This window comes from Nomascus leucogenys, chromosome 18 (assembly GCF_006542625.1).
Source record: "Nomascus leucogenys isolate Asia chromosome 18, Asia_NLE_v1, whole genome shotgun sequence".
In the NCBI taxonomy this organism is placed as follows: Eukaryota; Metazoa; Chordata; class Mammalia; order Primates; family Hylobatidae; genus Nomascus; species Nomascus leucogenys.
In genome coordinates, this window is record NC_044398.1 from 23,229,137 (window position 1) to 23,241,431 (window position 12,295).

The 12,295-nt window shown below is 39.3% G+C and overlaps 1 protein-coding gene across 1 annotated transcript in view; it reads right to left on the bottom strand.

Annotated features, from left to right (window-relative positions):
• Window positions 1–1,770: 1,770 nt before the first annotated feature.
• Window positions 1,771–12,295, bottom strand: part of ECD (ecdysoneless cell cycle regulator) — a 33,978-nt gene continuing 23,453 nt past the window's right edge. The window contains exons 10-14 of the mRNA XM_003271239.4: window positions 7,170–7,276; window positions 6,846–7,032; window positions 5,544–5,611; window positions 3,956–4,170; window positions 1,771–2,060 (exon numbers count right to left, since the gene is read on the bottom strand). Coding sequence (XP_003271287.1) covers window positions 1,830–2,060; window positions 3,956–4,170; window positions 5,544–5,611; window positions 6,846–7,032; window positions 7,170–7,276 — 808 coding nt within the window. The 3' untranslated portion in view covers window positions 1,771–1,829. The remainder of the gene's footprint in view (window positions 2,061–3,955; window positions 4,171–5,543; window positions 5,612–6,845; window positions 7,033–7,169; window positions 7,277–12,295) is intronic.

Consider the following 12,295-nt stretch of genomic DNA (forward strand, 5'->3'; position numbering starts at 1 on the left):
CTACCTGACCTGAGAATGTATACGTGGGCAATAAATTATGAAGGTGCTAAGGATAAATAGAACCCATCTGGGTCCATGATGCAGAATAGAAAAACAGGTAAAATCTTGTGAGCCTGGCTGAAAGTCAGTCAGCCATGGCAACCAGAATAAAAAAAAATTTTCATTTATATTTTTGCCTGTCTATCGCACTTTCTCTACCCAATATTTAATCCTAAATGAAGATAAACCTAATGTACCACAAGTGCGATGGGGGGAAACCTTTCTCTCATAGTTGAGCTGGGACGGCACTCTGGCCCCATTTTTAACATGAGAAATGTAGCTTCAAAACAAACAAGAAAAATATATTTAAAATAATTATTATTTAAAATGTTAAAATGTTGCACAATATCATCTGATGTGTTACTTTAGTCAATGTGTAACACCCTCTTCCTTAGTTCATTTCAATGAACACTAGGAAGACAAAGGATTGGAGTGGGGTATGGTATATTTAGTTTTTATTTATCTATTTATTTTTGAGATGTTGTTTCGCTCTTGTTGCTCAGGCTGGAGCGCAATGGCGCAATCTTGGCTCACTGCAACCTCCGGCTCCTGGGTTCAAGCTATTCTCCTGCCTCAGCCTCCCAAGTAGCTGGGATTATAGGCGCCCACCACTATGCCCGGCCATATTTAGTTTTTATTAGTTCGTGATAGTAAGTTCTCAAATGAGAACTCTACTACACCATTCTCCTAATTCCTCCCTTGGTCACTGGAGAGGGAACAGTATGAAACTATTTCCATTGTTTTTACTTGGATAGGGTAAGATATGGTAAAGGCATCTCTCTGCTGCATACAATAATAAAGAAGAATCCAGAGACCTAGATTATAAAAACATGGTCAGTATATGGAGCTGTCTGTAGAGAAGACTTTTTTTTTTTTTTTGCTTTTAATGGTGAATTTTATGATATATAGATAATACTTGATTTATTTTAGGAGGAATATGAGAATCATTTTAAGAAATAAACATTTCATCTTAGCAATAGATATATCAGTTATATTAAATGTCAAACCAATTAATTAATTAAAACATTTAAGTACAATATCAGGTATGAAATATCCAAAATAGGCAAATCCATAGCAACAGAAAGTAGACTAGTGGTTTCCAGGGGCTGGGAGTAGAAGGGAATGAGAGACTATTAGTGAGTATGGGGTTTCTAATATTCTAGAATTAGATGGTAGGGATGGTTGCACAATTTTGTAAATACACTAAAAACCACTGAAGTGTGTAATTTAAAGGATAAATTTTTTGATATGTGACATATCAATATAGCTGTTATTTACAAGTAAATAAGTTCTATATCTTGCTTCAGGTACATACATACATGCAAAAATTCACTGACTGTACACTTAAGATTTGTGCACTTAACCATACGCATGTTATGCCTCATTAAAAAAATTGAAAAGAAAAAGTGAATGAGTTATCAAATCCAAATTTGTCAACTTGAAATTTTGATCTGAGGATGAATAGCAGTAAGGGAGAAATTTAAATATTTAGAATTACTCCAAGGGTATATCGTGGTAGGGTATGTCTTTAGCACGAAGTGTGTGAATTTCATCTCAAGGTTGTCTAGGGGCTAGATTCTACCCTGCCGAGTTCAAAACCTGTGTATAACCCACAGTTGAGATCACAAAGACTTGTGCCAAGAGGGCCACATTTGGGGCTCATGGAGAAGTCAATCTGTAAAACTTGTAATGAAGAAACATTTTTACCAAATGAGTAATCTAAACTAGAAATGAACAGAATCATATTCAATATTTATTTAAAAAGAAAAAAGAGAAGCTAAATGTGCTGGTTAATTTTTCGTTGGCTTACTTGTTGGTCTGTGATCCGTGTTGTCAGGCAGCTGCACTCCCATGCTTTGTAAAAGATTGGAAGCAGGTCCTGCCAGTCCAGCTTGGGAGCTATAGGATTCCAATATATTTGAAACCAGATTCAGGTCTACATCTACTGGTGCCATAACAGATTCTCCTGTACCAGAATCTTCCTCATCTGAATTGTTATCGGTAGTCTGGGATACAGGTTCCTTATTCATGGAGGGAAAAGAAAATTATGGGCTAATATATCATTAGGTTGCATGGTGGTTACAATAAAAAGATAACTAAGCCACAATGTAAATTTATATTCCAAATTAAAAAGGAAACTTCTTATCCTTGGTGATATAAACTGAAAATGAAGTCTAATAAGTTATATGGCTTGGCTTAGCGCACATATTAAAACTCGGTTCTAAAGATTATAACACATTTCTCTCCAGGAAACATTCCTGCAAACCGAATAAATCGCATGTCTATTTTGAAATAGCTCAAGGGCTAACAGAATGAAGAAGGTACATTTATAACTTGTCTAAGAGTCTTAAAAGAAACCAACATAAAAGTGAATATTAAATGAAATAATAATGTAAATTTTCTTCAAAATGAAAAGCGAGTGTTCCTTTCTTTCCCCCCAGTGAAAAAGCTTAAAAGTAAAAACACAAGGCTCTGTGGTTCCAACCACAAAGACTCTAAATTGTTAGTTGGGCCTCTGATTCCACAAGCTGGGGAAAGGATTTGAAAGATTATAGCTCGATAGACTTTTATGTCCTTGCTACCCAAAGTGTTGTCCATGGAGCAGCAGAGTCTCCATCGCCTGGGGCTTATTAGAAATGGAAAATCTCAGCTGGGAGTGGTGGCTCATGCCTGTAATCCCAGCACTTTGGGAAGCTGAGGTGGGCAGATCACTTGAGGTCAGAAGCTCCAGAGACTAGCCTGGCCAACATGGTGAAACCCTGTCTCTACTAAAAATACAAAAATTAGCCAGGCATGGTGGTACGCACCTGCAATCCCAGCTACTTGGGAGGCTGAGGCAGGAGAATCACTTGAACCTGGGAGACGGAGATTACAGTGAGCTGAGATTGTGCCACTGCACTCCAGCCTGGGTGACAGAGGGAGACTTCCATCTCAAATAAAATAATAATAATAATAAAATAAAACAAAATAATAATAATAATAATAAAAAGGAAAATCTCAAGCTTCATCCCAGGCCTACTTAATCAGAATCTATCTGTAACATGATCTTTTGTTTTATATTCACATTAAAATTTAAGAAATACTGCTTTAGATAAATCTAATGTATGGTTTCTACTAGATTTTGACAATTCTGGAAGTGATTATAGTTTTAAAAGTGGTTTAGATGATCAAAGCAAGGAGAATTAACATTAATTAAAGGCCTATTGTAGGTTTTACTGCTGTCGAATTTGGTTCTTATGTTAATTCTATGATATGAGGATTACTGGTTTATAGATACATTCACAGTGGACAGCTGAGCTAGACTTCAAACCCTAACCCATAAGACTCCAGGGTCCTTGCTCTTTCCATAATGCCTCTGTTTAGGATTAGACAGTGGTGGCATTAAAAACTAGGATGAAAACATAAACAGAAGGTGAATTCTAAATTTGGCTCTAAATTAGGGAAACATACAAAATAAACTGTTAAAACTGGAAAGTTACTTGGATGTTTAAGATCCTCTCTGTTTATTTACTTATTTTATGTTTTAATCCACTGTGGCCCAAGGCACAGTCTCAAAAGGTCTTGAGAACATGTGCCCTCTCTTTTCTAAAATCCATTTAAGCTGTAGTTTTTTTAAACTACTTGTGAAAAAATACATTTAAGAAGTAGTAGTGTACAATCGCATTCTAATTTGAGCATATTATATGACTTTTTATTTTAAATCCTGATAGATAACGTAGAGTAAGTAATATAATGAAGCTTATGTTTAGGAAAATTAAGTCTATGATCCTTTATCCTACCAGAGTTAGGAAAACAATTAACATTCTTATTTATTTCAAATCTCACACACCAAAAAAAGAAAAACTATGATAAAATATGGTTTTAGCTACCTGACATACTAGACTCAGAAAGAGAAAGAGGTTAAAAACACACATACCACTTGCTTCCTAGTGGTGAAACTTTTGCTGATGCAGGTGTGTGCTAGTTCCTGGTCCATCTGGGCCATGTATGACTTGAGATTGTCAAGAGTTCCTTTCAGAGAAGCCTCTTCACCAGGTTTGTGTGTTTCGAAGTCCAAGTCATCATCACTATCTAAACATTCAAAGTCTTCCTCATCCAGATCATCAGAATCTGACTCATGAGGCCTTGGCCCTACACAGATCCCAAGAAAGAAAGAGCCACTTGGTAATTATTATTATTATTACTATTTTTTAGTTACTACACATCTCAAAATAATTAGAATGTTACCCACAGAAAAAGACTAATACACATAGTCAATCTACTTCACAAAAGTCCCTTCTACAAATGGTAATGCTGGCAGATATGTGTTCATTTAATGTTGTGGAAAAGCGTACAGGCTGAGTCAAAAGATTTAGCTTAAAAAAAAGTGAATTCAATTAATTAAAATATTTTTCTTAAAAAAATTTAAGCCAGGCGCGGTGGCTCACGCTTGTAATCCCAGCACTTTGGGAGGCCGAGGCGGGCAGATCACGACGTCAGGAGATCGAGACCACGGTGAAACCCCGTCTCTACTAAAAATACAAAAAATTAGCCAGGCGCGGTGGCGGGCGCCTGTAGTCCCAGCTACTCGGAGAGGCTGAGGCAGGAGAATGGCGTGAACCCGGGAGGCGGAGCTTGCAGTGAGCTGAGATCGCGTCACTGCACTCCAGCCTGGGTGACAGAGCAAGACTCCATCTCAAAAAAAACAAAAAAAAATTTTAAAAACTACCTAATAAATGAATACATTTTGATGTAAACATTCAAGCCATACAAGTATTGTCTCCAATCTCACTCTCTCCCCAGAGGTAAGCATCTTTTAGCAGTTTCCGGGTATCCCAATCTTTATCTCTGCACTTCTGTACATATATACATATTATAATTATTTTTTAATTGAGTTATCTTTTTATTATTGATTTGTAAGTACAGTAATTGCAAAAAATAACAATATAATATGGGAGCCAAGGTAAAACCCTATTTAAACACACAGCATTCAGTCACTCTCAAATATTTAATGAGGCCGAGCACGGTGGCTCATGCCTGTAATCCTAGCACTTTGGGAGGCCGAGGCAGGCGGATCACAAGGTCAGGAGATCGAGACCATCCTGGCTAACACGGTGAAACCCTGTATCTACTAAAAATACAAAAAAATTAGCTGGGTGTGGTGGCGGGCGCCTGTAGTCCCAGCTACTCAGGAAGCTGAGGCAGGATAAAGGCGTGAACCTGGGAGGCAGAGCTTGCAGTGAGCCAAGATTGCGCCACTGCACTCCAGCCTGAGCAACAGAGTGAGACTCTGTCTCAAAAAAAAAAAAAAAAATTTAATGAGCAGCTACTATATATGTCAAGCACTAAGCTAGGCAGTCTGTACAAAATTATTCATGGGTAGTAATTCATGTTTGAAAGCAACTCAAAACTAGGAAGAGAAAGCAAATATTTTGGCTTCTGAGATATCTAATAACCCAATGCTCTAGCAACAGCCATACTACTTACAGTTTCAAAATGAAAGTCAACATCACACCACTACTTACCTAAAATCTTATCAAAATAATTAAGAAAAGAATCTGCATCAAAAGTGATTGGAGCTTCAGAAGGTTCTCTGCAATATTAAAGGACAAAGACAATTAATTTATTCTAAATACAACTGTTTGAAACTTTTCTAAAGTGGTGCCATTCTTAGGAAGGCTACTAAAGATAGAATTTCTAAGGAGGCACAGCAAGAAAAATTGTAGTTTAAGTTTTAAAAATCCTTGAGTTTACTGGCCTTGCAGGACAACAGAAATGGGAAAGTCTGATAAATGAAAAGTAAAAATTGCATCTTGTTTATGTACATTTAGCTTATGCTGATTTAGGGACCTACCCACTCTCTAGCCCCAATAAGATACCTAGCATTAGCAAAACCATTATTTATTTGAGTTAATTTAAATAAAGCCTGTTCTTTTAAGAACTAAAGCTTAAAAAATAAACAGCAACATATCTTCCCTTATCCCTGCTTTCTTAAAGCAGGAATACCAAATATAAATTTAGATCTTTCATCAGTTTCAAGAGCATCAACACTAATGATGATATATTTGATACACAAGTAACTTTTTTTTTTTTTTTTTTTTTTGAGACAGAGTCTGGCTCTGTCGCCCAGGCTACAGTGCAGTGGTGCAATCCCAGCTCATTGCAACCTCTGCCTTCTGGGGTCAAGAGATTCTCCTGCCTCAGCCTCCCAAGTAGCTGGGATTACAGGCGTGCACCACCATGCCCAGCTAATTTTTGTATTTTTAGTAGAGACGGGGTTTCACCATGCTGGCCAGGCTGGTTTCGAACTCCTGACCTCGTGATCCGCCCGCCTCGGCCTCCCAAAGTACCAGGATTACAGGCGTGAGCCACCGCGCCCAGCCTACAAGTAATAATTATATCTACCTGTTTTTCCTGTTACTTGCCAAATGTAATTTCACATTTCTGTTATTATTTCTGTCTCTGATGAATCCCTTTGAGTTTTCAGTATCCAATCTGCTTGCAGGGTGGGAGATCAGAGGTCTGAACTTGTTGAAAGCTAAATGTTGAGCCCATAAAGCTACTAAAGAGTAAAGTATATGGTTTCCCTGTGTGGTTCTGGATGATGGTTTTTAGGGTGATCTTTCTGGCTTATTTCAAGGATTGCAAAGGATGAGGCTTCTAGAAATCTGACTTCAGATAAGTTATCACCATACTAGGCACAAAAAAGAAAGAAAGTAGTACAACTCATTTACTCAAAAAAAAAAAAAAAAGTGGAAATGGCAATGACTATGACTTCAACATTTGGGTTCTAACTATTTATATATTTATACTTTAACACAAATTACCGAGGCAGCTCTGCTCCCTTGTGGGTTGAGACTTTGGATATGAAAGCTTTCATGCTCTCTGAGACTTGAGTTAAGTCACAGTTCTGCTCCTTCTCCTCCTTGGACACAGACTCTGATTCTTTTTTGCCAGCAGCTTCCTGCAGCAGCTGGTCCAGCTGATCTGGTGAGAGATCTAACCACTGGTCATCTGAAAAAGAAGAAAGCATAATATTGCCATTCTACATTCACATAAGTCCTCTTAGGAGAGGATCCTGTGAGACTTAGTAGAACATTTTAATTTTTTTTTTTTTTAACCCTTTCACTGTATCCTGGTCCATCACTTACCATCCCCTGGGGGAAGATTAGCTGCTTCTTTCTTAAGGTCTTCTATATCAAATGGTATTGTCTGTAATAAGGTTAAGATTTCTTCACCAGGGCTCATAGCAAGAGAACTATGAAAAATAAAAAACATGAGTATTTCTTCATAAAAGAACCTAGAATAGTAATCATAAATACATAGTATTTTAAGGTTGGAAGGGATTAGCTATCTAATTTGGGGAGTTTATTTTTTTATTTTTTTATTTAAGAGATGGGGTTTCACTGTTGCCCAGAATGGACTTGAACTCCTGGGTTCAAGTGATCCTCCCACTTCAGCCTCCCAAGTAGCCGGCACTACAAGTACATGCCAGAACACCTGGCTCTAATTTGTTTGTTTGTTTTTAACAGAGTCTCACTCTGTCACCCAGGCTGGAGTGCAGTGGTGCGACCTCGGCTCACCACAATCTCCGCCTCCCGGGTTGAAGCGATTCTCCTGCCTCAACCTCCCAAGTAGCTGAGACCACAGGCATGCGCCACCATGCCCGGCTAATTTTTGTATTTTTAGTAAAGATGGGGTTTCACCATATTGGCCAGGTTGGTCTCGAACTCCTGACCTCATGATCCCCCTGCCTTGGCCTCCCAAAGTGCTGGGATTACAGACATGAGCCACCGCACCCGGCCTTCTAATTTGTTTTTAAGCATATTTTTAGGTTGCAGATCCCTTTTTCTCAAACAAAACTTTTACCAGGAACTCTAAAATATAGAAGGGCTCAAATAAAAATGGCCTTCATTAAAGTGGAGGATAGGCCAGTCACGGTGGCTCATGCCTATAATCCCAGCACTTTGGGAGGCCAAGGCGGGGAGATCACTTGAGGTCAACAGTTCACTTGGCCAACATGGTGAAACCCTGTCTCTACTAAAAATACAAAAATTAGCTGGGCATTGTAGCACGTGCCTGTAATCCCAGCTACTCGGGAGGCTGAGGCAGGAGAATTGCTTGAACCCAGGAGGTGGAGGTTGCAGTCAGCCACCCCAGCATGGGCGACCGAGCAAGACTCAATAAATAAATACAATAAAATAAAATAAAAATAAATAAAGTGGAGGATAGAGGCTCAGAGATCTACACAATTGGCCTTCCCTTTCGACTCTGAAGCAGGCTCCATGGAACATCATTATGAAGCCACTGATCTCATATAATTCTTTCTATACATATATGCATAGACAGAGTCTCTATATATGTATATATATGTACATAGAAAGTTGTATTATGTTAATAGTACATATACATATAAAACACATACTAAAAAATACATAAAAATATACATATAATATATATATTTTATATATGAGGAAAAGAAGTTCCAGAAGGAAAGTATCAATTAAAATTTATCTAGCGTGTATTAAATGCTATGCCAACACTTTAAATACATTTTCTTATTGAGTCCTCTTATTACTATTATAGAAGGTAATAATCCTGTTTTACAGATGAGAAAACCAGCGCCCAAGGAAGTTCTGTAACTTTTGCAAAGTCTGTATTACCCAGGAGGCGGAGGTTGCAGTGAGCCAAGATCGTGCCATTGCACTCCAGGCTGGGCAACAAGAGCAAGACTCCGTCGGCCGGGTGTGGTAGCTCATGCCTGTAATCCCAGCACTTTGGGAGGCCGAGGCGGGCGGATCACGAGGTCAGGAGATCGAGACCATCCTGGCTAACACAGTGAAACCCCGTCTCTACTAAAAAAAAAAAAAAAAAAAAAAAAAAAAAAAAAAAAAAAAATTAGCCAGGAGTGGTGGTGGGTACCTGTAGTCCCCAGGTACTTGGGAGGCTGAGGCAGGAGAATGGCGTGAACCCAGGAGGCGGAGCTTGCAGTAAGCTGGGATCGTGCCACTGCACTCCAACCTGGGCACAGAGCAAGACTCCGTCTCAAAAAAAAAAAAACAGAGAGACTCCGAAAAAAGAAAAAAAAATCCTCATTCTTTAAGACTTAACTCAAATACCACCTCCCTGAAGCCTTCCATTATCTTTCCTTTTTTAACTTCTCTGCTTCAACCTTAGTGAAAGTTTATTACCTTCTCTCTATAACTCTCTTTAGCATTTGATATTCCAGAATGATTTTTATTTTGCCTTTTGTTATGATTATTTGGGTTATTCTTTTCTCTCTCCTAGTAATGTTTACATATTAATAATACAGAGTAGAGACAGTTCCCCATCACCTACGTGATTTTGCAAGGTATGCAAATGTTTATCCAATTAAAGCAAGTCCTTTATACAACTTGATTTGATCCATTCTTAATAGTTCAGACAGGGTACCATCAATTTATGTAACAAATCATGTCACCATTATGTCACTCACTCAACATGTAAGTATCTCTGTGCATAGTTTCTTTTTTTTCTTTTTCTAAGACAGGGTCTCACTCTGTCGCCTAGGCTAGAGCGCGTGGCATGATCACAGCTCACTGCAGCCTTGACTCTTGGGATCAAGCAATCTTCCTATCTCAGCAAGTAGCTGGGATTACAGGCATTAGCCACTGTGCCTGGCTATTTATTTATTTTTAATTTGAGTAGCTGGGATTACAGGTGCCCACCACCTCATCTGGCTAATTTTTTGTATTTGTAGTAGAGATGGGGTTTCACCATGTTGGCCAGGTTGGTCTTGAACTCCTGACCTCAGGTGATTCACCCACCTCAGTCTCCCAAAATGCTGGGATTACAGGTGTGAGCCACTGCGCCTGGCCTATTTATTTTTAATTGACAAAAAAGTGTATAGGTTTATCATGTACCTTAAAAATATTGTAGAGATGTAATCCCAGCACTTTGGGAGGCTGAAGAGGGCAGATCACAAGGTCAGGAGATCGAGACCATCCTGGCCAACATGGTGAAACCCTGTCTGTGCTAAAATACAAAAAAGATTAGCCGGGTGTGATGGCATGCGCCTGTAGTCCCAGCTACTCAGGAGGCTGAGGCAGGGGCATCACTTGAACCCGGGAGGCGGAGGCTGCGGTGAGCCGAGATCGCGCCACTACAATCCAGCCTGGCGACAGAGAGAGACTCCATCTTAAAAAAAAAAAAAAATTTTTTTAGAGAAAGCTAATGTCTCCTTTGATGACCACTGACACCCATCCCAATCCATTGTCTTGCTCCCCAGAGGTGACTGCTTTCTCAAGTACACTTTGGCGCTTTTCTCTCTCTCTCTGTGTATATATATTTCTGTTTCTATTTCTTGTATTTGCTGTCTGTCCTTTTGCTGGAATGTTATTCCCCTAAATACCTGAATGCCTCACTCCTTCACTTCATTCGGGTCCCTTCTCAAAGAAAACTTCCTTAGAAAGGCCTTCCTTGACTAATCTATCTAGAAGAGCAGTCTCTATTCCTGTACCCCACACACTGCTTTTTCTTCATAGCACTTACCACCCTCTAACATTACATAATGGCTTGCAGTCTTTCTCCTGCATTAGCATGTAAGCTCTATAAGGACGAGGACACTTTGGGTTCACTTACTGTATCCCCAGTACCTGGAATAGGGCCTGGCACATAGGAGGCATTCAATAAATATTTGTTGAATAAATGAATATATATGTATCTATAAATAATGTATAGTTTTGTTTTGTTTTGAGACGGAGTCTTGCTCTGTCACCTAGGCTGGAGTGCAGTGGCGCAATGTCGGCTCACCGCAACCTGCACCTCCAGGGTTCATGCGATTCTCCTGCCTCAGCCTCCCGAGCAGCTGGGACTACAGGTGCATGCCAACACGCCCAGCTAATTTTTGAATTTTTAGTAGAGACAGGGTTTCACCATATTGGCCAGGCTGGTCTTGAACTCCTGACCTCATGATCCACCCGCCTTGGCCTCCCAAAATGCTGGCATTACAGGCGTGAGCCACTGCGCCCAGCCTGTATAGTATTTTATATATTTAAAATTTTTATATGTGTAACATCCACACGGTATATATTTTATTCTTTTTCATTTTATTTATTTATTTATTTATTTATTTATTTTTATTTTTATTTTTTTTGAGACGGAGTCTCGCTCTGTCCCCCACGCTGGAGTGCAGTGGCGCGATCTCGGCTCACTGCAAGCTCCACCTCCCGAGTTCACGCCATTCTCCTGCCTCGGCCTCCCAAGTAGCTGGGACTACAGGCGCCCACCAACACGCCCGGCTAATTTTTTGTATTTTTAGTAGAGACGGGGTTTCACCGTGTTAGCCAGGATGGTCTCGATCTCCTGACCTCGTGATCCGCCTGCCTCGGCCTCCCAAAGTGCTGGGATTACAGGCTTGACCCACCGCGCCCGGCTCTTTTTCATTTTAATTTTTAATTTTTGTGGGTATATAGTAGGTGTATATATTTATAGGGTATATGAGATGTTTTGATACAGGCATGTAATGTGAAATAAGCACATCACGGAGAATGGGATATCCATCCTCTCAAGCATTTATCCTTCGAGTTACAATCTAATTACAGTCTATGTTAAATGTACAATTATTATTGACTATAGTCACCCTGTTGTGCTATCAGATAGTAGGTCTTACTCATTCGTTCTATTTTTTTTTTTTTTGGTACCCATTACCGTACGTATTTATAACTTGCTTTTTTTTTTTTTTTTTCACTGACATTATGTTTTTGAAATCTATTCATTTAGATCAGTGGTTCCCAACCAGGGACAATTTTGCCCCCCAGGTACATCTGGCAATGTCTGGAGACATTTTTGGTTGTCATGATTGGGGGATGAGGGAGAAGTGCTATTGATATTTACTGGATAGAGGCCAGCGATGCTGTTAAATGTCCTATGAAGTTCAAGCCAGTCTCTCACAATAAATTATCAGATCCAAAATATCAGTAGCACTGAGGCTGAAAAATCCTAAATCAGATATATGTAAATATAGTTAATCTCTGGTTAACTACTAGATAGTAAGCTATCATATAAATACACTGCAATTCATTTATCCATTATTGATGGATACTTTTGGTTGCTTATAATTTTTCACTATTACAATCTCTGATAAATTGGGGGAAAGTCTATGATACTATATGTAGGAGCTAAAAATAATTCTGAACTGAGAGACAGAGAGCAGAATAATGGTTGGCTGGGCGCAGTGGCTCACACTTGTAATCTCAGAACTTTGAGAAGCCAAGGCAGGGGGATCTCTTAAACCCAG